The sequence below is a fragment of the Terrapene carolina genome, unplaced genomic scaffold (assembly GCF_002925995.2).
Source record: "Terrapene carolina triunguis isolate 2854851 unplaced genomic scaffold, T_m_triunguis-2.0 Scaffold42, whole genome shotgun sequence".
Lineage (NCBI taxonomy): Eukaryota > Metazoa > Chordata > Testudines > Emydidae > Terrapene > Terrapene triunguis.
Window position 1 is genome coordinate 38948015 of NW_020664393.1, and position 27475 is coordinate 38975489.

A 27475-nucleotide genomic window follows, 5' to 3' on the forward strand; every position below is an offset into this window, starting at 1 on the left:
TAAAGTCAAGGAATAACACGTCCACTGCTTTCCCCTCATCCACAGAGCCAGTTATCTCGTCATAGAAGGCAATTAGGTTAGTCAGGCATAACTTGCCCTTAGTGAATTCATGCTGACTGTTCCTGATCACTTTCCTCTCCTCTAAGTGCTTCAGAATTGATTCCTTGAGGACCTGCTCCATGATTTTTCCAGGGACTGAGGTGAGGCTGACTGGCCTGTAGTTCCCCGGATCCTCCTTCTTCCCTTTTTTAAAGATGGGCACTACATTAGCCTTTTTCCAGTCATCCGGAACGTCCCCCGATCGCCATGAGTTTTCAAAGATAATGGCTAATGGCTCTGCAATCACATCCGCCAACTCCTTTAGCACCCTCGGATGCAGTACATCCGGTCCCATGGACTTGTGCTCATCCAGCTTTTCTAAATAGTCCTGAACCACTTCTTTCTCCACAGAGGGCTGGTCACCTCCTCCCCATGCTGTGCTGCCCAGTGCAGCAGTCTGGGAGCTGACCTTGTTCGTGAAGACAGAGGCAAAAAAAGCATTGAGTACATTAGCTTTTTCCATATCCTCTGTCACTAGGTTGCCTCCCTCATTCAGTAAGGGGCCCACACTTTCCTTGACCTTCTTGTTGCTAACATACCTGAAGAAACCCTTCTTGTTACTCTTAACATCTCTTGCTAGCTGCAACTCCAAGTGTGATTTGGCCTTCCTGATTTCACTCCTGCATGCCTAAGCAATATTTTTATACTCTTCCTTGGTCATTTATCCAATCTTCCACTTCTTGTAAGCTTCTTTTTTGTGTTTAAGATCAGCAAGGATTTCACTGATAAGCCAAGCTGGTCACCTGCCATATTTACTATTCTTTCTACACATTGGGATGGTTTGTTCCTGCAACCTCAATAAGGATTCTTTAAAATACAGCCAGCTCTTCTGGACTCGTTTCCCCTTCATGTTATTCTCCCAGGGGATCCTGCCCATCAGGACTGTTGGGTGGATCCATTCTCTCCTGGCTAAACATTCCAAGAATGTGGTATGGGGCACTTGTTTATATTCCCTTAGGGGTACTCTCCAGTGGTGGTCTGAAAAGTTTCATCTTTTCCCCCTTCCTGCTCATTAGAGGGCATTAGGAGAGTTAATATGGAAGCATGGACCACAGTATTTTCACACAATTCCATACTTCTATTGCACTTAACTCAGCTAATGCAGCTGAACACTTGGTCCAGTGTCTGGTAGATTTTGGGGAATAGATAAGAGCTAGCTGGGGCTGAAGCTAAATCTAGATAAAACCGAGGTAATGTTGGTCAGCTGTGAAAGCAAGGGGAAGATATAGCAAGGATGATTTCTCCACCTTTAATTGAATGTTTGCATCTCCCATTTGTGGCTTGTCACAATCTGGGGAAGGGGTAGTCAATTATTTTTTGTCAAGGTCCAAATGTCCTGGTCAAGGTATAGTCAAGATCCAGACTCCAGAGAAGAAAATAATAATAAAAAACCCCATTGATGTTGATAATAAGTAAATAGATTTTGGGTCCATTCAAAAGTGTCAAGCCATCCAAATTTGGCCCATGGTCCGCCTATTGACTACCTCTGGGGGGTTATGAAGGATTCTCCACTGCTGCTAGATCATGAGAATTTAGTACCATCCACTCCCAGTTATAAGATTATGATGTTTTCTTCTGAATGCTGAACTGGCTGCTGTGAGCCATAATTTTGTCACCTTGAGGCAGCATCTTAAAGACATTCAAAAATTAAATCTTATGCAGACTTCAGTGGTTCACTTTGTAAGCACAGTATCTTGCCAACATCACATGAAACTTCTGTGATCTGTACAGGCTTCCTGGTGCTTTCCAGGTGGAGTTTAATGTGTTGGTTGTGACCAATAAAGCTCTAAAAGGCACTTTAAATCTTCCTCCTTCCTCATGTCATACCTCAGTGGAAGCAGTTGTGCTGGATCTCCCTTGACTTAAGGGTCCAGGAGTAGTGTTGCCCCAACTCAGTCCAAAATAGCTTGTGGTTAATAACCTTCAGAGCATGATGCCAGGTTCATCTGTTTACTCACCGTGATGAAAAGGGAGGGATTTGACCAGGTTCAGTTTGTGTAGAAGTGAGAATTTTTATGAGACTTCTGTACAGGGTTGAAATTTTTTGGCTGTTATGCGGTTAGCTGCTTCTTAATATTTTTATTTGTGCCCAGGGTGCTGAGGGTTTTGGATAGGTGCCTCATTTTAATATTTTTGTAAATGTAAATGAATAAATAATAAGTATTGGAAAGGTGTAAACACCAAAGAAGGAAAGGCCTGAGGGTGACACAAAGGGACATATTTAGCAGTAGGGGGTGAAATTAAGAAAGGTATCCTGACAGCAAGATCTATTAGGCTGTTGAATAGTGAAATGGTAGAATCCCTACTGCTTGAAATATTTAAAACTAGGTTAGACAAAGCCCTGGAAAATAAGCTAGAAGAAACAATCTTACCCTGGCAAAGGATTGGAATATGCAGTCTAATTGTCTTCCATCTCTAATATCTGTGATTGTATGCTCTAAATACAAAAATTATAGGCAATAATATCAATTTCAAGGCTATCTATCATGACTTTCAATAAGTAAAATTCCATTATTTTCACTATTTTGCTTGTCATTCCATTACAATCATAATTTCAAATAGTTTATTTTTAATTAGATCTGACCTTTAAGCAGTTATTCTTCTAAAAGAATGAAAATAATCTTTTTTGTTAAGTTAAATCCTTTTGCATAGCTTTTAAAACTAAGAAGAAATTTCTACACTGGATCTAATGCTTGAGTACAGAAGAAGAGAATATCATACTAGAAATATCTTTTCTAATAATCTATTGTCTTTGTCCATTGGAATGTAATATATGGGTGCTTTCTTCTTTATTCCTGTACAGTAGATAGCGCCATTTGGAATTTTGTGGTTCCTCTTTACTCAACTGTGATTAGCAGCAAACAACAATATGCTATATACTGAATCAGTGTCTTGGAAGAAAACACTAGTTGGATTACTGCTTAAGCACTACATTAGTAGTTATTATAAAATATGATTGATGTCAAATAACTTAATAAACAACTAATATATGAGATATATAATAGGAATATTTGTTTACTATTTTGGAGCTTGCTAAGAAAATCACTTGGACCTCTTTAGGTCTGATTTCCTTACACAGGGTTTGAAAATATCTCTTTGGCCCAAATCCTGCAATTGGATCCACCTGGGCAGAGTCCTGCACCCATGCATAGCTCAACTCATTTCAATGGGACCTCACATGGGTTAAGATGGGGGCCTTACTTTGGAGATGTTTTGGAAGAGACATTTCAAGATAAAAAATGAAAGCTTAGGAAAATAATAACTAGGATTTAATGGCAATAGCACTGTGTTAGTGCACAAATCTTTCATCTTCAGAGATCTGCCTTATGGTTCAGCCAGGTACCTAGGCACCATGAGTAACTTTAAACATCTGAGTAGTCCAGTGGGCTTCAATGGAACAACTTACATGTTTAAAGTTATTCACCTACTTAAGTATTTGGCTGAATCAGGGCCTAATATCCAGTTTATGTTCTGAGTGAAAATGTTTAATCATCTCATGATAGTCTCCATTTTTCACTTTGCAAAAACAGCCGTACATTTTGCCATAATTCAGCCTGCTTGATAATTTCTGCTCAACTTTGACCTAGAGCTGGAAGGGCTGAAGTAAGGAAGCTGGCTGAACTGTGTGTGATAGACTGCACATCACCAGCACACACAGTGCCTAGATCAAGCCAATGCCATTAGTTCAAGAACACTACATTCATTCACAGCTTTGACAGAAGAAACCCTTACATTTGCATGTGTTTTCTTGGTAGATTTTCAAATTTAACCTCTCATAACATGGTTCTGGATAAAACACAGTTTTTATATGGTTTCATCTGTTACACATAAATTGTTTCAATAAACTGCTCCTATTGCATGTATTGGAAAATAACACGAAAGAGACTACATATCTGCTGATCCAGGAACAGTAGTAAAGCAAGAAACTTCTCTTTTTGCAACATCTTCTTCTAAAAAGTGCTTTGAAACCTCTTCAAAAGAAAAAAAAATCAGCCTTAAGATTTAAGAGATTAGATTTTACATAAGTAATGTTGGTATGATGTATAAACAGGTATATGAACAGTAAGGAACATCTTGGTATCTCAACAGTCAAGTTGAGATACCAAGCTGGATATCATTTGCATATCAACAGCAATAACACTGATATTTCAATATAATTACAGATATAAAGATTCTGCCCAAAGCACAGAACATAAAGGAGAGATGCTCAAGAATGTCAATGGCCATTGAGTTATACAGTATTGAGTGGTCCAACAACACTAACAATGATAAAGAATATCAATAATTGGAGTTAGACGTATGTACTTTCAATAATGTAGGCTCCATTCTGCGAAGATTCTGAAAACTTGATTGAAAGTTTTCAGTTAAACACAAAGCAAGTGTGCATGATGCTGTCAATCACATTTTGAGCACTTTTTGTTCCGTTTGATTAAAAAAGAGCATAAAAACTAGATGAAAATTTGAAAGAAAAGTTGGTACTAGATTTGTTTTTTCACTATTTGTAGGAGGATAGCTTACTGACACTAACTTGCTGGTAGAATTATATTCTTCACCCACTTGCCAGACCATTTCACTCTTCAAATCCTGTCCATTAGTGATACATTTCCCATAGGATCAAATTTAAACTTCTCATTCATGTCCTCAAGGCCTTACATACAGCCTACATATTGCATTTTATGTCTTATGGGGTTTATCCAGATTCCCCCCTTCACCAACTAGTTTGTATGTTCCACCAATGACGGCAAATACATCGTCCTGTTCATTTCTTCTCCCACTTTATCTCTGTGCCTTCTTCCTTACTGCTCTTATTCATGGATTGGCTTCCCCTACTGCATTGTGCCATCTCATTCTCCTAAATCCCTGCTAAAGATTCACCTCTTCAACAGGCAATCAATTGCCTTATCTGCCTCAACATTATTAAGAGGATGCAGTAAAGAAAGTCAGAGGAAGAAAATATTCTAAATTATCTTCCCTCTACATTTCCCCATCTCATGTTATCTGTGTCTGACTTTTAGGATGCAAGATCCTTGGAAGAGAGATTGTTTTTACTGGTATCCGGCACAGCTCTACACGCCTACTGAATAATGTAATACTGGTATCATGTAGCTTTGGTGATGCTACAGCAAAAAACTGGCATTTAAATAAAAGAACAGATTTGCTTTTTCTGTGAATGGAAATAACTACGGCTAGCAAGCATTCCTTCAACAGCAAAATGAGGACTATCTCTAATGTACATTGTTGGTTTTAATCCCTATCATATCTTATATATCTGCCTCCAAAAACAGTAAATAGTGAAGTTGTTGGGAATCTGATGTTTCCATAACAGGAGCTGTATGATCAACAGATTGAGCTGACACAAAATCTGTCCACGGAGCAGAAAGATTATTCATACCGAAGACAGAAAAAATCATTACAAATATCTTCTGAGGATTTTAAAAGACTGACAACTGGTCTATCTGGGTTTAGCAATTTATTGATGGTGTTACAGAGTTGCAGGACAGCTATGCACTGTAGTAACAATCACTGAAAAATTAACCACTTCAGCCTTAACTAAAGCTTTGTAATAATCCAGCAAGTGAAATTTCCAGGCCTTGATAAATGACACTTATTTGGCTTCTAGGAACTCCCCTTTTTACCTTCCAAACACTGAAAATGGGGCATTAATATTAAAAGATTGCCCATGTCACAGTTCGTAAATATGCTTAAGATACTATGAAAGAACTTAGCTGGTCACTCTAGAAAATCCAAAAGTACATTTAAATCAAACTTTGCTTGTAGCACTCTATGTTACATTACTGATTGTGGAATTAAGGCAGATTAAATATACCTTGGCTAAATTCAAAATAATGCGCATCAGCAAACACATTCTTAATTCATTCTATAAAGTAATTGAGTCTCTGAACTTGTAGGACTCTCTGAAGGAAAGACTTATGAGAGCCATGGATAACTGGGAAGAGACCTGCCCATGTATAGCAGCAATTAAAAAGGCTAGTGGTTAACTGGAGATTAAACCAATAGCAAATATTAAAGATTACATGTAATAATAATATTATTATATTATAGACTAGTGGTACAGTTTCACCTACGTACTGTTTTGGTTGCCTCAGCTAGAAAAAAAAGTCACCAAAAATTGTGTGTGATAGATTGTGTGCACTCACACACACAACTCAAAGATTATAAAAGTGCAGAGAAAGACATAGCAGGAGTTTACATTTTAAAAAGAGAGATTGAAATTTTAGACTGGAAATGAGAGTAGTAGGAAGGGACTTGTTAAAAGTGCTGAAAATGCTATAAGATACAGCAGAAATAGCTGATTCTTTTTTAATCCGGAAGCAAGGCTGGGTATGTCAACACTACAAAATTAGTTCGATTTCTATAAATCGATTTTATACAGTTGATTGCGTATGTCCACACTAAGCGCATTAAGTCAGTGGAGTGTGTCCACACTACCGTGGCTAGCATCGACTTACGAAGCGGTGCACTGTGGGTACCTATCCCACAGTTCCCGCAGTCGCCGCCACCCATTGGAATTCTGGGTAAGCTCCCAATGCCTGATGGAGCAAAAACATTTTTGCGGGTGGTTTGGGGTACATGTCGTCAGTCGCCCCTCCCTCTGTGAAAACAACGGCAGATAATCGTTTTGTGCCTTTTTTCCTGGATTACCCATGCAGACATCATGGCAAGCATGGAGCCCGCTCAGCTCACCATCACTGCTGCTGTTGCATCAGAGAAGCTTTGAAAACCAGTTTCATGACTGGCCAGGCTTCGGTGTGACAGTTGTGTGTGTTTCTCCTTGATGCAAACCCACCCCCTTTGTTGATTTTAATTCCCTGTAAGCCAGCCACCCTCCCCCCTTCGAAATAAAGTAACTATTGTTTTGAAACCATGCATTCTTTCTTTATTAATTAAAAAAAATGAGATAACGGACAAGGTAGGGGTGGGGGAGAAGGGAAGGACAAGGCCACATTGCTTATTGTAGCCACACTAAAAATCAAACTGTTTGAATGACAGCCTTCTGTTGCTTGGGCCATCCTCTAGAGTGGAGTGGCTGGGTGTCCAGAGCCTCCCCGCCCGCGTTCTTGAGCGTCTGGGTGAGGAGGCTATGGAACATGGGGAGGAAGGTAGGCGGTTATACAGTGGATGCAGCGAGGGTCTGTGCTCTTGTTGGCTTTCCTGCAGCTCCAACAGATGCTTGATCATGTCCGTTTGCTCCCCCATTAGCCTCAGCATCGCGTCCTGCCTCCGCCCTTCATGCTCACTTAATTCTTTCCAGGCCTCTGCCACTGAATTAAGCTGTGCTCTATCAGTGTGGGAGGACTGCATGAGCTCGGAAAACATGTCATCATGAGTGCGTTTTTTTCGCCTTCTAATCTGCGATAACCTCAGGGACGGAGATGATGGGGGAGTGTAGAAACATTCTAAGCTCTACGATTCTGGGGGGACTGTATGGTCACCTGTGCTGCTGAGTTCGCCACACTGACCAAACAGGAAATTAAATTCAAAAGTTCCCGGGGCTTTTTCTGTGTATCTGTCTAGTGCATCAGAGTTCAAAGTGCTGTCTAGAGCGGTCACAATGGAGCACTCTGGGATAGCTCCCAGAGGCCAATACCATTGATTTGCATCCGCACTACCCCAAATTCGACCCAACAAAGTCGATTTTAGTGCTACTCCCCCTGCCAGGGAGGAGTACAGAAGTCAATTTTAAGAGCCCTTTAGGTCGACGGAACGGGGTTGGTTGTGTGGACGCATTCATTTTTAAATCGACTTAATGCAGCTAAATTCGACCTAACCCTATAGTGTAGACCAGGCCTAAGAGTTCAAGTTTTCTAAACTGTCTTTCTATACCCTTCACATACTGTTCTTTTAAAAACAGCATGCAAACCTCTTCTTACTCATGAATGACAACAGCTTCCCTTTGCCAGAGTGTTGAATCCAAAATTTACTGAGAGTTCTTACATTCTTCCAAAGATGTCTCGTCATTCATCTCCCCTTTTTATATTTTAGCTCAGTACACACACACACACAAGTATTTTATAGAAAATTACATTCTGGTACACCAATTTGCAATTTCAATGTTAGCCCTTTTTCAGGTTTTGTTTTCTCCCAGTATTTGGACATATTCTTCTCAGTGGTATGGTATATCATGGATCAACTAAAACCTAGTACAATGAAGATTCTGTTAATAGGACAAAATGTCTTTGGGAGGTAGCCCTTACTTATGGTATGTATTTCTAAGTCACCTACCACCTTGTTATCTAAGTGCCCAGGACTCCAACTCTTAGAATTATTCTTTAAAGGTGATATGAAGGCCACAACTTATTACTCTGATTTTGCAATTCTTACATGGTCTTCCAATTTTTATGTGTATCCATATTTTATGCTTATTATCTTTATTGTTTTTAAAGTACTTATGGGTATAGATCCACTATACTTAGTTGTTAAGTTTGATTATTCCCAGTTACTAAATTCATGTGTTGTATTGAGAATCTTCAAAGACATTTGTGTGTGTGTTTGGAGATGGGGAAAGGTTTGGTAAGTAAAATGTTATTACTCTGTTTCTTTAGATTCATCTGCATTTTCTCATCCTCCTCCTTAGAATTCACTAAATGCAACAGATTTTTATTTAAATCTCTGAATTATATCAACTCATGATCCATTTCCTCTTCTAAGTCATTAATAACTACAAATAACATTGCTAGTCCCAATACAATCCCAGAAGTGTATTTCTGTTCTCATCTTTGCATATGTATCCATATCTGTCTATATATTCCTGATCACTGTAGTGTCAGAGCACATCCTAATACAGGTCTGTCGCATCTTACGCGCATTTAACATGCGCGAATTCAGCTTTACGCGGTTGGCAAAAACAAAACAAAAAAAAACAAAAAGAGAAAAATAACAATTTAAATACTGTTCCTGTAGTGCGGGCGATTCCACCCGCCATTACACTCAATGTAATTTTGACTATACGCGGTTTTCGCTTTACGCGCTGACCACGGAACGTAACCCCAGCATAAGATGAGACAGATCTGTATTTTAACAAATGAAAATGTTTTCTCTTCCCTGTCTCCAAAAAGCAAGTTTAGACTTAATGAGTGAATCTCTGAGAATGAGGGTACTATTGTAGGGAAGCCGGGGCGAAGAGGTGGCTATTATTGTTGGTTCTGAATATGGTGAAGTTTGTGGTCTTGTTTATTTCTTAGCTGTGGTCCAGTTCATGTGAAAGTTATTTTTCCCACAGTCACAAGCCTACCCCTACCAGATGATAGCATCATCTTTCCAGTGGAATAAGAGAGCCTGATCATGGAGGGAGGGAAGGATGGTTTCTCAGGCAAGCAGAACTAGTCCTATGGAGATCCTTGAAAATCAAACCTAATCAAAAGCCTTTTGGAATTCTAAGAAAACTATGTCTATTGGGTCCTCCTTATCAGCAATTTCATTAACATTTTCAAAGAATTCTAATGGTTTAAGGAAGGACTGTTTTGCTTTATAGAAGCCATGCAGTTTGACCCTATCAGTTTATAGATATCATGCAGGTGTTTTAATACTTTGTGATTATACCAGAGGATAAATGTTCAGCTAGTATAAATTGACTTACTGCTGATCTGGCTCAGTGTCTCCTTGTATGGGAAGTATTCCACCTGACAATCACACACATCAATTAAAATCGTTTGTGAGAACTTATATAGGCAACAGAAGTGTGAAAGGTATTTTCTGAAAGAAACGTTGTTTAAATTAATAGAATTATATATATTATAGATAAAACAAATTAAGTATCTGATCCAAATTCCACTGAAATCTGTTTCATGTACCACGTACTGGGTAATCACATGAAAGGACTCCATGCTTGTAAAACTAAACTAGCTCATTATTAAGAGAACTATTTACAGAGATGTTGCAAGTGCAGCTAACATCCCAACCAGGTGCATCCACACTGGCTCTCTGGTGCCTTCTTCAAACTTTTCCCTCCTGCAACCTGTGTTCCTGCCTCCAAGATACATGCAGGCTGCTACAAAATCAAAGAGAATCTTTCTGCTGACTTCAATGGGCTTTGGAAATCCCCTAAGTCATTTACTCTATTGCCCTAATAATGCAGGCTTATGTTTTACAGTATATATATATATCATGGTGCTTTGTCCTGTTTAGTTTAATGTATCTTCGAGTTCTAGAAACTAGAAATTATTACATTATACTTAATTATTTGAAATTGTGCTAATAATGTGTTACACGTGTGTTAATAAGTGAGAATTCACTTCCAAAAAAATAGCATGCGATAGAGAGAGAATCTTGAACCAGAAATATTATTTTTGAATTGTTTGAGCTTTACACGTTTTATTCTCCAGTTGTTCTATTTGAACCATCTGCACCATATTGATATACTCTGAGCCTTTAGGGAGACTGTTCAAATCTGTAACTTGAACTTACAGAAGTGTCAAGTATTAACAACTGTTCTTTGTTCTACTGGTGCTGAGCATTGATCCACCTGAGGCATTAGTGTAAGATAATTTGTTCCCTTACCTTTCCTCTAATACAGTGGGCAAGTGCACTGAGATGCTTTCCTTTATCTATTCTATTTTATATAGGTTCTTATACTGCCCTCATCACTGTAGTATCTCAGTGTCTTCTGTAATGCATTAAGCAATGTGACTAATGTCTGTCACATGTGGTTCATTCTTTCTCTCATCCTCTTCTCAGAGGGAGAATTGTGGGTGCAATGTAATGTTTTGTTTTGATCGGTTTTCATATTATTTATTTATTTATTTATTTTGCAGGGGGCATTTACATGTACATGTTGCTCTGTGTTTATATTAGAAAAGGCGGGTTGAAAAAAAGTGCACTTGAAGTGCAAGGTGGTGAGGTTTGTTATAGTATCTAATTGCTGTGAGTTTGTTCCATAGTCTTGTATCTTCCCCTGAGAAAATTCAATATCCTGAACAGACAAGCTTCAACCTTACTGTAGAAACTTCTGAGAAGTAGAGTTGTCAGCCAGAGTCTTCAATCTCAGAGTTTTAGGTGATCTTTTAGATATGCTTGTCCAGACCACTGGACATCTAAAGGTGAGAGGACCAAGACCTTGAACTTGACTCAATATTCTATGGGAAGACAGAGTGGAGAGCAGAGGACAGGTTTGATTTGCTTGTTGTAGTCTGTTATGCTGAGAAGACAGTTTGCAGCTTCTTCCTTCAAAGTGATTAATTGAAATCAAGAGGATAACTAATAAGGTTCCAATATAAAATAATCTTCCCCTAGTTAATCCAGTCCCTTCTTTTCATGTCTAGCTGTGGGTGTAGGAACTTTTTCTCTATGCCTAGAAAAAGTTTCTTGTTTTTTTAACCAAAAATCTCCAGTTATTTTGTTATAGTTTAGAAATTTTAGGTAAAGATTGAAAGCTTTTAGGTAGGTACAGGAATTTTAAATTCTTTCTATGCTGTTACACCATTTAGGTTCCCACATTTTCTCTAGTTAAGTTCCAGGCCATCATAACTACTCCAAACGACCAGACTTCAGTAGCGTGTTTCATATCTTTTCCATATTCCTGGAGTTGGCTGAACATGTGTGCTACCTTGAGGAACACCATTACCTAGGAATCACTGTTCATGCTTGGTTTCTAGCCTTCTTCATGACTAAGGTCCTATAAGTCAGCACCTCAGAATCATCTCCTGGTCAGAGCCCCATATCTGTCCAAGGACAGATTAGGCTTTCATTTGTTTCAAAGCCCTTACAAATGAGGAAACAGAAGCTTTCATTGCCAGGAGCAGCCTTTTCATCTGCCTCCAAGTTGGCGGAACATTTTGATTCTGATTCCTGGGCTGCTTCAGTGCCACAAGTCATTCTGCATTTTTGTCTGTCAATGCTTGAATACCTTCACTGTAGGGACTCCAGTGGTGACCCTCCCAGGCAGGAACCAGCTGGCCCTGCAGTTGCAGGTTCTTTGGTTCTGGAGTCTGTCAGAGCACTAAGAAGTCCTCTTGATTAGCAGACTGTTGCTACTGAGCTTATTCCCTCATATCTGGGGCTTGCCCAGGCCCAATGTTTGTGGAAGCCTCCATTCTGTGGTCCTTTGCCCTCAGTCATAAGGGTAAGAGGAAGTAGAACTCAGAGAAGGTCTCTGTAAGAGGGGACTCACTGCTTTCCTAAAAGAGAAATAAGAATCATTGCCATGATTCTAGGTTGATCTTGATTCTGGCTTTCTTGGTTCTTAAGGAGCTTCTGGCCCTTCCAGTGATATCAATCCTTCTGATTCCACAAGGACCGACTTCCCTGCTTTGGTGACTGTGCAAGTCCCTCAGTGTTGACTGTGGTGTATTGAGGGTTGTAGAGCAGGTTTCCTAGTTACGCTTGCCGGCAAGCGGTCTCTGTAGGAAAGTGTGCGATCAGAATCAGTAATGAAAGAGCCAGCTTAATGCGAGGTAGGGTGAGTTGAGTTTCATTGACTTAGGGAGCAGCCAGTATTCTCTCTGTGTGTTTTGGGTTCTTGTGTGTTATCATTCTGAATTCTAAAAAATAAAGTAGTGTGACATTGCAACCATCCAGCAGGGTATTTATGTTTTTATCTAATTTCTCTGAGTGTAGGCTGTGAACGTAACATTGATGAACTAACATCTTCTATATGGTATGTGTGACGGGGTTTGACTCACCACTGCCCCCTGCCAGTCGCTCCGGGAATTAGCTCTTGACCAATCTGGGGTGTCCTTGCCGTGTGGTAGCTCTCCCATTGTCTCTGTTCTCCTGCCCTGGGACCCGCGTTGCTCCCTGCTCGGCGGTGTCCTCCTCAGGACAGTCTCCATCTGCCTTAGGACATTGCCCTCCGGCAGTGCCCACTACTCTGGTCTCACCCCCTTCCGGGGGGTCGTTGTTAACAGCAGTCCCTCTGTTTGTCCCTGTCTCGGTGGCCAACCACAACCCTAGAGTCTAGCCCTCGTCTCAGGGGCCGGTTGCGGCCTGTCTTGGCCCCTCTCCTTAGTGGCCGGGGCAGTGCAAAAGGGGAAGGGGGGGAGGCCCAGGCCCACCCACTACTCTGGGTCCCAACCCAGGGACCCTCTAGCAGCAGCCTCCCTCTGTCCTCCTTCTCTCCCCTCTCCTCTGCCTAGTTTCCCTGAGCCACTTCCCCTTTGACCCTATGCACCTTCTCGACCCCTTCTAGCAAGGGCCGCAGCCTGGCAGGTATCTGGACCTGAGCTCCACTCTGCTCCCCCGAAGCCTGCCCAGCACTGCTCTGTCCAAGGTGCTGCTCCTTAGCTCAGGAGCCAGTCCTTAACCCTCTCTAGTCAGGGAGTGACCGACTTCTCTGCTAGGCAGCCTTTATACAGGACCTACCCCGGCCCTGATTGGCTGCCTCTTTCCCTGCCCTGATTGGCTCTCCCCAGGCCTTCTCTGATTGGCTGCTGGTCTGCGCAGCCTCTCAGGCCTGGTTCAGCCCTTTTTCTTAGGAAGTGGGGCACTGCCCCACCACAGTACCCATTGCTCAACAGAGGGATCCAATGAAGGTCTCCTTCTGGTCTAGAAGATGTATCTGAGTCATCTGATTCTGTGTTCTGGGGATGCCTGGTTCAGCATCACGACCACCAAGACAGATCAGAAGTTTACCTAGACAGTTCACAGGACTAGGGAACTGCATCTTTGGCGGTTCACATTCTTCACTAGAAGCCAATGCTTAGTTTTTGAGCTCTCTGGGGTAATTTTATGTGGTTGGTGTTATACCAGACCATTAATACCTCAGGTTTCATTCCAAAACTTCATTCTTACCTTAGGAAATTTAGTTCTATAACCTGGATATTAGGAAAGTGCAGAGTTCTCTTTTTATTTGAATAATACTAAGATATTTAGGAAGTCACCAAAACTTTTTGTATCTATTAGAGATCAGAGTAAATGAAATACTATTTCCATGCAGAGCCATTCAAAATGAATTGTTCATACTGAAACACATTACACTTTGGCTAGCCTATTCATACTGGAAGGTCTTAGGGCTCATTCTACTAAAACTATGGTGTCTTTGATGGTTTATCCCCAGTAAGGTTGCCATTATAGAAATCTGCATGGTTACTATCTAGTGCTCTATATACACCTTCATCAGGGCTCGCCCTCTCTTTACTTGATATCTACATCTGACAATCAATTTGAGAGTGCAGTTCTAAATTAATTACAACTCATCAGCCCACATTCCTGGAGTCAAGGTGTTGTACTGATAGCTAGAATCCCACATAAGAAAAAGAATATGCAGTCAGTTCCTAGTAAATGTAGTTGTTTGAAAGTGTTCGTTCCATATATTCACAATACCTGTCCATCTTCCTCTCTCTCCTTTGGAATTCTACTCTTATAGGATTCTAGGCTTTAGCAGAAGGAACTGAGATGTTTGGGGACCACACAGCCTATTAGAACCTTGGTTCTGAACATTTGGTGCTTTGTGGGGGTGAAGCTTGTGCAGTCCCAAGGTGCACTGTTTTTCTGGAAGGTTTCTGAAGCCCAATAGCTCCTGTGGGTGCTTCCCATAAGGGTGAATGTCCACAGTTATTGCTAAGTAATCTTTCTTTCTTTCTTTCTTTCTTTCTTTCTTTCTTTCTTTCATTTTCTCATCACTGAAATCACTTTAGTAATTGAACTTGTAAAAGAAAATCATATTGTCAACACTGTGAAAAAGCCTGGAATGCTCAATAAAGCTAAAGGTGTTTGTTGTAAAGATTATTTAGAATGATCATTATCGTGGCTTCTTTCCCAGACCTAGACAATTTTTTTTAAAGGACCAAATGCTATGGTTTTATACTCAATAACAACATTCTTAACAGTGTTCTAAGATCAATATATTTTATCACCATTTGTTCATTTCAGTGGTTATTATTCACCCATAAATAATTACAAAAACTTTTGTAATATCGAATTCCTGAGAAAACAATTGTCTTCATTAGCATCTGTCAGTGTTCTAAATGAACCCGGTTGAGAAGCTGTTCCTTCAACAGTGCACTGCATTATATCAATGGATAAACTACGTTCTCAAATTAATAATTTATTTCTTTACTCTTTCATCATATTGTTAGCACATTTAGGTGTATAATTCTGGTCTAAGAGACTGCATAATAATGTAAAAAATCCTGTGTGCAAATATAGCATCTATACATTAATACATAATTTATGCAGCCTAATATACTTCCTTATTTATCAATCTTCTAAATAGGGTGTATTATTTTTCCCATAGGGATATGATGATGGATATGGGGGTGAATATGATGACCCAAGCTATGAGGCATATGATAACAGTTATGCCACCCAAACACAGAGGTAAGCAATTGTAATTATAAATTGTTTTTTCAAATGAACTACTAGATCTAGCCTTTGTTCTCCTATTCATTTTGTAAAATGTGAATTTTAAATCTTACTTTCTGACAGCAAACAATTCTTCAAAACATCCAAATAATTTTTTGAAATACTTTTAATCAAATGTAATCAAAAAAGACTACCAGAGTTAACATACAAGATTACCAGAATTAACGAAAGAATGCAGAAAAAAATACATTTCTAGAATCATTTCAAATTTTAGCCTAATTTTAAAAACAAATCCAAGTGATTATCCCTTTCCTCTACCTTGTATCTCTCTGAGTTTTTCTTTCTAGAGTGTAAAGTCTTCAAGGCAGATATCATACTTTCCTTCCTGTTTGTACAGCTCATAGCACATCATGAGCTCTACCAGAAACAAGTAATAAATAACAATGATGGTGGTAAACACTTGTGATTAGTCAACATACACTAACAAAGACAACTGCAGGACTTTATATCTGTAACCTTAGGTTTGGGGGCAAACAACCTATCTACTTTTAAGACAGTTTGATAAATTTATTAACAGGATTATATTATTCGGTTGGTTGTGATAGACTCAGTGACCCAGCAGGTCTCTTTCCTTCCTCTATCCCAGGGATAGTTCACGGCTTGTTCAGGTTAAGCCCCTGGAGGGCCGCGAGATGCTTTGCTTACCTGAGCGTCTGCAGGTATGGCCGTGCAGCTCCTAGTGGCCGCAGTTCGCCATTCCCGGCCAATGGGAGCTGCAGGAAGCGGCGCAGGCCGGGCCACCACTTTCCACAGCTCCCATTGGCCAGGAACGGCAAACCTAATCCAAATTTGACTGAGAAGTTTATTCAAAAAGATTATTTAACTTTAAACAACTGTTCTGTGGTCCGGGAACACACTTAGCATTGGTGGTCCTTTAATAAAAGGCTGTATTTTGATAGCCAGGGATGATTTATAGCAGTAAAACCAGCCACTCTTACTTTATTGAACCATTCTCCAGTTGAAGGAAGGGGGGAAAAAACGAAACCACACACCAATCCGTCGGTTATTTCAGTAATTCTAATTCACATCAGACTACCTCATAGTGAATCAGTTACCCAATTAATTGAGTAAATCCAAAGATATGGAAATGGTGTGCCCGAAGAACCACTGAAACTAACTTGTTTTGTGCCAGCTACTGTCTCAACAACATTCAGAAGCAATACTTTAGCACAGTGTTCCCCAACTTTTCATGTCATGGCCCCTCTCACCCTTCTCCGCGTTCCCTGCCCCAAGCTGCGGACAGGATCCAGAGCCATGAGCAAGGCTGCAGTTCCTGTGGGGGGGGGGGCTGGGGCCCAAGCCATGGCCAGACCAGGAGCCGGGGGCTGAGGGTGGGACCACGCCTGGAGTTGAGGCCGTGGCCAGGAGCTGTAGCTGAGAGCAAGGACCATGGCTGGGTCAGGGTCCAGAGTGGGGCTGGGTGGTGCTCCCTCTCCACCCCCTGTGGGGCTTGGCCTAGCCCTGCCTCACCCCCAGAACACTCCTCTATGCCCCCCTAGGGGGGCGCACTCCACAGTTTGGGGACCATTGCTTTAGCATAAAGGACAATTAAGGCACCCAAGTTTGAAAATGTTGGTTATGTCTTTACTCTGTGAGGATAATGACAATAATCTTCATGGGCTAGTGGTGAAATCATCTTTTATTACTAATGTAGCTAATAAAGGGCAACTGTTTACCATTTAATTGCAGATACATTCCTAATCCTCTATATGGTTTCAGGCATATTCTGTGAATACAGCTTGTCATCTTATTTTCACTTAAACTGCATGTCAGAAACTATTCTTGAACTGGCCATTCAAAGGACACCATCAGTGGCAGTGAAGGAAAGAGGTCAGATTACAGAATGACAAATGAAGGTGTAAAAAGGGAAAGATAAAATCCCTTACTGAATTAGTGGGGTTCCCAGCAAACAAACAAACAAAGAAACACATTTTCCCGGAGAGTGTTATGCACTTCAGAGATTTCAGGTCCTAAAATTAACATGTTCACTGCTGAGTACTTCACTGATGAAGATACCCATCAGAACCATCTTCAGCTCTAGAACTGCTGTAGTGGTAATTGAGATGAATAAGAAAGCGATGCCTTTGGTAAGTATTTGTTGTCGAACCAGTGAAGATGTTAAAAGGACTTTGTAACATGTGAATGCTTTCATGTATACTTTAACCACACTTCAGAAGTAGTGGTATATTAGTTGCTGCATATTCATAAGCAAATACACCCCCCAGGCCCACTGACATGGGGGGGGAAAGGGGACAATTTCCCAGGGGCCCAGGCAATTTAAAAGGGTGGCCACGAACCCCAGGCCCTTTTAAATCGCCCGTATGAGCAGCAGGGCTCCTAGGCGTGCTCTGGGAGACCCCACGGGCCATCACAATTGGCCAGTGTGGTCGGTCCCGGAAGTGATGGATTCATCACTTCCGCCACGGGCTCTGCACCCCTCTAAGGACAGCCCAGGGGCCAGGAGAAATGGTCTTTGGTTTGGAAATAATAATTAGTTAGAAATCACTATTCTGAGATAATTTTCTATATCATTATTTGTTAATGATGGCATTAATGGCATTAATTTGTAGTTCCTTTGTATATCATATTCCTAAGCAATTAAACAGCATGTCCATTAAACTAATGAGAAAAAACACATTATATTCAAGCTACAACCGCTAGAGATGTTTTATATCAAAAAGAAGACTTAAAAAGGAACCAAAATAACTATGTTAACTAAACTAATATTTATTAACATAGGTTTAGCAGACATTTTTCACAATGTGAACTAGCATCAAAGAATTCAAAATATATATTATATTCCTAAGCAATAAATAAATTGTTTGTTTGTTTCTGTTTTGTATGTAATATATGGCCACATGTAGCCATCCTTACCTCTCACAGTCACCACTTGAAAAATCGTAAGCCAAGAGGCTGCCCTGAAGAGCTAAAGGTGTCAGGAATCCAAGTTCCCTGTATGCCACATACTGACTTCAGTGGGACCACTAGCAGTGTGAGGCACTACTCAATGTAAGGGTGGCAAAAATTAATCCATAACTTAAAGGATGATGATGTGAAAGTGCCTGAAATTAATTGTAAACTTTTTGAGAGATCTGATAACCTACATAAATTCCAGTAGGGTTATTGCTAATATGAATGTATCTATGAAAAGTATAGTATCAGAGAACTTCAGATTGACAGCTGTAGTTTTCATCTAACTGAATTCTGCCTAATATCAGCAGTTTAATTATCAGTAGTCTCATGTGACTAGTCACATTGGCTTCTGTAGAGCAATACTCATAACAAAAACATAATGCAGAAATTGATGTGTTTTCAGCAATTATATATCCATGTCTGTTCTCCTGCAGTGGCATTATGTATACTGCCATGAAGATGCAAGTGTTTTCTAGTTCCACACTAATGTTATAATAATACAATATTAATAACTATATTAATAGCTTGCACTATTCATTCAAGCAGCAATAGTTTCTGCAAAACTGACTCACATTCATTTAATTACTCAGGCCTATTGTAAATCTAAAGCCACAGACATTAAATTTACAACATTATTGAATTTGAGGGGGGATTTTTTCCTGGTTATTCTTTTCATGTAATTATGTTCATGACACCTATCCATATGTACTGCATGTGGTCACACAGAAAGAGCATTTTTAGATGTATCCATTATAACAGAAATCTGTCTCTTACTCTAGTCTACACATGTAGGGCCCAAACTTGCTGAAGTGAAGTCATGGCAAAACTCTCATTGATTTAAATTATGTAGAATTGGATCTTCACTGGGTTTTTTTGTTTTTTTTGCCTTACATTCTAGTCCCAGTCCTCCAGCCTTGACTTCAGTGTGACTATTCATATGAGAACTGCAGAATGTGGCTGCATAGGCTGGTAGCATAGATATAGATTAACTATAGCCCCTCCATGGAAAAATGGGGCACTAGATGAGGCACTAGATACAAATATGATTCTATACTCCTGCAGTCACTTACTAATTTTTAGTAAGGAAGGCTTGAAGGGTCATGACCATGCACCACAGCTGAGCGGAGGGGGCATCACATGAGTCAGCTGTACTACTTGTGCACCTGTTGAGAGCTACCACACACCAAGGAGTTCTCTGCTGGGCAAATCCAGCTGCTTTCCACCTTTTTGCACCACTCAGCCCCATTGGCTTTTGAGGAATTACCCCAATTAACACTGGTTTAAGTGGGAGAATAATCTGGCGCAATATCTGTTTTGTGCTGGAGTAGTTTTCAAAGAAATTTTAAAGAAATATTAAATTAAAAAAATACTGGGTCAGATTCTTCGGCCTGCTCCAACAGTTTTAAGTGGCTAGAAACTAGTTACATCTTCCCAGTGGGTGTAGAGCTAGTGTACCAGGCTGCTATTTCACATCCTGTTCTCCTTGCTCCTGATTAGGAACATTTACAAGTGAATCTGACATTTCCAGGACTAGAACAGTGAATGTTCTTGAATGTATCATTAATAGGCTGAGCAGCTGGTTTGCATATATTTTGCATATTGTGATCAAATCATATTAAGTGATCCAAGTGTCTACCTTCAGGACAGTTTATAATAGAGATGATATCAACTCTTATTCTTTCAGATATTTTAATACAGGCACCGAAATGTGTGCATATCCTTCAGATTATAATTCTACACAATACTGCATAAAATTAACTTTTTCTTATAGCTCTCTTCTCATGTATGTAGCAATGAGGCAGAATTAGCTAAAAATACAAACCAAATTAGAAACAAAATATTTAACAGAGGGTCTAGAGAGCCAAGACACAATTACACATGTCCACTTATTCTACTAATCATTAAAAAACAGGAAGAAACATAGCAATCGCCACATCACAGCGGACTTAGACTATGGTCTAGCTACACAGCAGCTTCTTAAAGAAATACGCTCATCAATATTGCTTTATTTTTAGGCTAGGTCTACACTGGGGGGGGGGGATCGACCTAAGATATGCAACTTCAGCTACGCGAATAGCTGTCAGTGTATCTTAGGTCGATTTACCTGGCCGTGAGGATGGCGGCGAGTTGACCGCTGCCGCTCCCCCGTCGACTCTGCTTCCGCCTCTCGCCTCAGTGGAGTTCCGGAGTCGACGGCAGAGCGATCAGGGATCGATTTTAAGACTCGATAAATCAATCCCCGATAGATCGAACACTACCCGCCGATCCGGCAGGTAGTGTAGAAGTACCCTTAGTCTTAAACAATATCCTGTGACCCTCATTGTAATATCTGAGTGCATATTACAAAAATTAATATGAAAACTGTTGTCAGTCTTGCCTCTGGTATCCGTGTTCATGGATGAAGTAGGTACTCCCCTACCTACAGGCCAAAATGACAAAAAGGACAGGGTGAACAAAATGTGTCTTGCATCACATCACTACGCCAAAGCTCTGGCAGACTGCAAGAGGGAATGAATGTCAGAAGCAAGAGTGCCCCAGTCAGAATCCCCTCCTGTTCTTCCTCAGGAGTTGAATCCCATGGAGCAGCACCAAGACTATTCAGCTGATCACAACTTCCACAACACTAGAGAAAATCTATGTGATAAATACCCAGGTCACAGGCCATCCATGTCTTTGTAGATGATTACAGCAGTGTTACCATAATGGCTAGGAACCCTAGTCATGGATCAGGACCCCACTGTGCTAGGTGCTGTACACGTAGAACAAAAAGACCGTCCCGGCTCCCAAAAATTTACAATCCAAACACCTAAAAATGGATTTGGAGCCAGTGCAGACCACAGGGCACAGTAGTAGCTGAGATATGTCAGTATTTCCCTATGTAAAGTACAGTACAGGTATCATTGGGAGGTAACTATTGGCAAATTTTGACTTTTTAATGATGTTCACTATAGAGGGGAAATCTTCGCATAGCTCATCACTAATCCATCAGTTCCCCTGGCCCTGATATTTTAACAGAAAACCATCACCTGACTCCCTATTTACCTACTTATGTGGTCTTGTGGGGGAAGCCTGGCAGGCTGCTACATATTCCGGTGTTGCAGTGTCCTCTTCGGGTGTGACCAGATGTTTACTCCCTTGGCCAAACATCCTTTTCAACTCCATGACCAAATATCCTCTTCCTTTTCCTCTCCAATCCTCAGATGCAATACTCTGAGGGCAACCTCCACACAGCAGAACTGAGAAACTCCATCACTGGATCCCCCTCCCACTTAAGGAGAGAAATCTCTCTTAATTTAATACAAGTAATTTAAGTAATTCATTTAATTTATTTAATTTAATTTTTTTTATTTATTTAAAAAGTAACCAGCAGTTTTACCTGTACTGGACACAATGACCACAAAAGAAAAACTTGGGCTTGGTTTTGTTTCTGTACAAGTTCTTTATTCTTAAAGCGGAAGACATGCTAAGTATAGAAATGAAGTAGAGCACAAACTGATTTAATTTCCTACCAAATTATTGATGAGCAAATATTTTCAAAAGACATAAAAGACAAAGATACAGAGTTGTTGTCAAAACACTTTCAGTATTATTTGCATGTGCTAACGCTCCCGTGCATACTGTAGAGCCTCAGTAAATTGCATTCAGATGATTGCATTCAGCAGTAAACTGTATAGATAGGTATAGATATAATCTTCCCTGAATGTAAAATAAGTTGAAATAAATCCATAATGCCAAAATCTGATACCCTTACTTATGTGGAACAGTGCCTTACTCTGTAATTAGCCCCAGTGTTTTCAGTGTGACTAGCTGTATGGTATAAAGTACTATTTCATACTAGCTGTAGATTAAGGTACCCATGAGTAAAGGTATCAATTCTGGTCCATAGTACTTTGAATAACCTCTAATTTCTGCAACAGAGTCCTTTCTTATATCCCCTGCTGACACATAGATATGCCTATCACTTTTGTCTCACCATCTCTGAATATTACAATATAAGAAAATATATAGCTAGCTCTAATCCAGGCAACAGCTGGGAGAGTGGCTGCATCGTTCTTGGTAAAATATCATATACTGTATAATTTTTCTCTCTTGTACCCTCTCCCCATTTTAACCAGCCTGCATTGTATTTATACTGTGCTGTATTTCATTTTGGTTTTGTGCTTATATCCACCTGTTCATAAATAAAGATTTCCCTGCATTTTATTTTCAAACCATTGAAATCAATCAAGGCAGCAAGCCTAAAAGATGACATTTTATGTATCTTCACTGCAATCCACTTACAGCATTCATCATCAGAAACTGTTTTCAAATGCCACTTCTCATTTATTTGATTCAATGAGCAAAACTGAATCAAATTGAGTTGCTCTGAAGTAGAGAAAAGTTTGTCTTCTAAATCACTTGTATCCTCTAAAATTCTTGGAAGATTTTTTTCTTCATAGATCTCCACTCTTATGTTTGATGTCCCACTAATAACATTTTTGGAGTAGATTGTACAGTTCTAGAAATTCTCTCTCTTTCTCTCTCTCTCTCTCTCTCTCTCTCTCTCTCTCTCTCTCTCCTGTATCATTGAATAGGGATCATGGACCAGTTGTCTGGCAAATTGTGTCTTTAGAATCCATCATTTTCTACAAAACTCCAAAGAACTTGATGATAATTTTCTCTCATGTTTTGTGTGTGTGCATGTGAGAGAGAGCATATTTGGGGGATGCAGCAGTTATTAGTGTGTCAGTGGTCATAGCAGATAAATGGGAGACAGGTTTCTATTCCAGACTATGCCACTGATACATTGTGTTACCTTGGGACCTAATTCTGTAGCTCATCCACTTGTACACTGGTGTAATTCCATTAAGTCCACTGAGTTGCTGCTGGTTTATGTTAGTGTAAGATCAGAGTTTAATAGATTTGAGGGCCAGAATGGACCACTGTGATTATCTTGTGTACTCTACTGGTATAGAATTTTACCCACTGATTTCTACAGTGGAGAGAATTATTTATCCCTGTTACACTTGTGAACACTATCAAACTGAAGCTCTCAGAATCAGATCCTCCGTTTTCCTTTCTATAAAATTTGCTTGAATTTTGTTTGTATGTTCTTAGGCCATGGTCATTTTGTGTTCATTTTCTGGGAATAGTCAGGAACTAAGTTTTATTAGATACCAAACATTAGATTCATGTACGGTCATCCAGTCAGTGAACAGAATGATATGACGGCCCACGTCCTGCAAACACGTATGCACGTGCTTAACTTTAAACATGTGAGTAATTCATTGAAATTTTGTTATATTGAGACTACTCACATGTTTAACTTTAAGCAAGTTTGCAGGATTGGAGCTAAGTGATTAATCAGAACACCCACAATTAAGCAATACACTTCAAATTATTAATATTCAATACTGCACTCACTGCTCAGACTGAAACATTTTCAATCAATTTATAGTATAAAAACATAGTACATTACCTAGCACTGTGGGGCCCTGATCCTGATTTGAACCTTTGGTTGGAACTGCAAAACAAATGATTAATAATAAAATACATTTGAATAACAAATATATTCAAAGAAATAATCCATGGGGAGATATGTTCTCCAGGAGCAGAAAAAGAGGTTAGATTTGTCAAGTAAATTATTCCTTCTGCTCTAGCAATAATCCTACTCTGATGATGCTTTCAATCAAGAATCACTCCTGAATCTCATGCCTCCAGCCTGAGTCCTATTGGAAACTCTCCTATATTTTAAGATTTTTGATATCCTTATGCACCTGTAAGCTGACTCAAGATCTCTGCCCCACTAAGCATGCTCTAATTAATGTACATCAGTGGCCCCAGCATATTCTCTGAGATCTCTTGAAATTTTCAGATGAAAACTTTTTATTGACGTTTTCACAAAAATACTTTCAAATATTATTTTGCAAAAAAATTGAAAATTAATTTAGTTTATTGGCTTTCAAATTTTTCCTTCTCTCCTTACTTCTTTGTTTTACCTTTTTGCACTCTTTTCAGTGGCAAAATGGAAAAATGAAAAAGAGCGAAAAGGAGGGAAAGGAGAATGGAACAACAACCCCCCAAAAAATTTCTAAAGCAAACATTTTTTAAAAATATATCTTCATGAAAATTTGCTCATTCTCAAAACTTGTGGAAAGCACTTTTTTTTTTTTTTTTTTTTATAAATAATCATTTTCATTTTCAACAAGCTCTGTTCTCCAACTAGTTCTTATAATAGCAGAAAGCAGGACCTCCCCATACTTCTTATTATATAGCTATACAAAAATTCTCTTTTCTCCCTCACTAAATGTAAAAGAAGGTCAACTGTCCCAGAAAAGAGAGTGGACAATGGAGAAACAAGACTCCAAAAGGTAGATTCAGAATTTATCACCTCTTCATTTTTATCCCAAAATCATATTTATCACCAACGCTGAGCTGAGGTTGGTGGGTGGAGATGAAAGTCCTACATAACGATATTTATATAAAAGTAGAATTATAAAGGAACTTCAAATCTTGCTAATGGAGAGTAAATAGTTCAAGGGATATCCCAATAGACAGTGTAATAACAAACATCATTCCCTAAGTGCTGATGATTCAAGTCTTAGGAAGCAAAGGGGAGACTACAGACACCAAACAATTCGGTGAGCATCTTTACGCTAAATGTGAAGGGGTTCAGGGAGCATTTCCATACAGCAAATGTTCTACCAGCACTAACGTGTCAAGCTGAGGGTTTGTTTCTTTGTGTCAATGTGTAAATCTTTGGGATTCCCAGGAAAGACTCCCAGGTGCTAAGCTGCTGATACATTCAATGTGTCATTACACTGAGCCTCAATAAGAGGGTAAAGCCTCAAGAGCCACGGGATTTAACCCCCTTTACTGACTAGTTGGAAGCACTGATATGCCAAGCCTCTTGATGGTACTGGAATGGTGGCAATGAGCCATAGGAGATGCCAATGCAGTTATACCAAAGGTTCTTGCCTAGCCATACCAGGAAGCAGGAAGAATCCAAATGTGTCTCAGTATTAGTTAACTGATGCGGGCCACGGACTCTTTCTTTTTTGCTGGGAGTCCAGATTGTGTCGGAGGCTAGCAAACAGAAAATTGATGCTGTCTTATCTCTGTAAATGAAACAACCTGTGGAAAGACCAGAAACAAATAATAATAATTTTAAGAGACATGCAGAAATTAAGAGATTAAGCATTTTGGGTTTAGGAAAGCAAAAGAGAAGTCAGGGGACATTAATAGAAACAGTACGTCTACACTGCAGTCAGGAAAGTAATTTACCGTTCAGGTAGGCATACTTGCACTAGTTTTGATCAAGCTAGCGTGCTAAAAATAGTAGTGGGGCCACAGATATATGGGCTAGCTGCCCAAATTCAATCCTATCTAACCCCATGGATATGTACTAGGACAGTAGGCCCATGCCACCACCAATGCAGCCATGTCTACACTGCTATCTTTAGCAGGCCAGCTCAATCAAATCTAGCATGGATACATCTACCTGAGTTGGAAATTGTCCCCCGCAGCTGCAGTGTACACATACCCCTAATGATACCCAATCCCCAATAGAGACAGCAGCATTAGAAGCTGAAGCTGCTTGAATTGGAGCCATTGGATAGCTCCTTCATTGATCATGGTTGCAAAGGAAATGAATAGATTGTTCTGGGCCACTGAGTTACCTGATGTTGGAACAAGCTCAGTAGGATAGTACCCTCAAGTTAGCCTACAAGTGCTTCATTAGTTCAAAAACCTTAAGAGCTGGGAGAGTTTGCTGCACAACTCACAAGTGACATGAAAACTAGAAGCAAGAATTTGGCAATATCTTTAGAGAAACAGAATTATTATGTACTTTTCCCTTACCCACCTTTTGAAGTCCCCTTATGGAAGATGCTAGGCAAGTGAAAGTACTATTGTACAGTATGGACCAGATCCTCAACTCGTGTAAATGGTTGTAGCTCAGTTGAAGTCATTGGAGCCATGTCATTTTACACCAAGTTTCTGCCCCATGTTACGTCTCCAGAAAAAAAGTCATATTATGTTTTTATATTCTCAGCAGAATGTTGAAGAATTACTTTGAAATGCACTCAGCTACCTTTCATTTTCTATGTTAAAACATTGTGCCATATGGGTGTTAATGATTACCCATGGTCACTCTTACAAATTACTATTTAATTTAAAGTTTAATTGTAAGTTTTATGAATTCACAATTAAGCATTTAAATTACACATGGAAAACTTTTAAAAGTATCTGCCTGTGACATGTCTCTCTGTCTCTCATTGGCCTGAACTCAATCTATATCTGGACTTCATCAATCTATGGAAGGTACCCACCCACTGATAGCAAACTGGAAGTGAAGAATACCATATTCCACTGAAACTATACCTAAGATAATTTAATCAAAATGATAAGCAAGGGGAGATTTACTTTGTTATTTCTGAGAGAGGAAGTGAAGAAATTCCATAACAGGCTCTGAACTTCAGGGCCTTTATTAAAACTATTAAAAAAACAAAAATAAAATCAAGAAAGCATGTCACCAAAGCTAAGCTATCATTAATACTCTTAAACTAAACTTAGACTAAATCAATCATTCATTCAGTCATCATTAATTCTCCTTCTTGTGGAACATAAAGTGCATGTTTCTTATCACCCATTCCCAGATAGCCCAGTCTCCTGCCAATGTTGTGGCTTGCTCTATATTAAGCCTGGGGCAGGCAAGGTTAGAAGCTTTGACATCCTTCCAGGATGTGCTAGGCTGTCTGCGAGGTCTTCTCCATCCAGATTTTGTTGGGTTGAAGACATAAAGCTGGTGGGGTGGTATGGACTCCCGCATACAGAGCAGATGGTCAAGCCACCTGAGCTGGTGTTGAGTCACTTCAGAAGATATTGGAGGCTGGTTGGTCTGACGCCTGACATCCTTGTTCGTAACACGATGAAACTACCATATGCCTTCAATAGATTGTTGCTGGTTCATGTTGAAAGCATCCATCTGGTGCATTTGCACCTCTATGGTAGCCCAGATTTCAGAACCACTCCTATAACATTGCTGATTCAAGGTGGCTTATCTGTTTGGAACATACCGTGAAAACCATTGGATCTCCTACCACTTTGTCATTTGGATTGAAGCAATACATCATTTCATGATAGGACTCTGCAAGACCCATTGAAG

At 39.8% G+C, this 27475-nt stretch overlaps 1 protein-coding gene across 2 annotated transcripts in view; it reads left to right on the top strand.

Annotated features, from left to right (window-relative positions):
• KHDRBS2 (KH RNA binding domain containing, signal transduction associated 2) overlaps nt 1-27475 on the top strand; it is a 600826-nt gene that overhangs the window by 540269 nt on the left and 33082 nt on the right. For both annotated transcript variants that reach the window (XM_026653013.2, XM_026653007.2), the window contains one exon: nt 15290-15372. In XM_026653013.2, coding sequence (XP_026508798.1) covers nt 15290-15372 — 83 coding nt within the window. The remainder of the gene's footprint in view (nt 1-15289; nt 15373-27475) is intronic.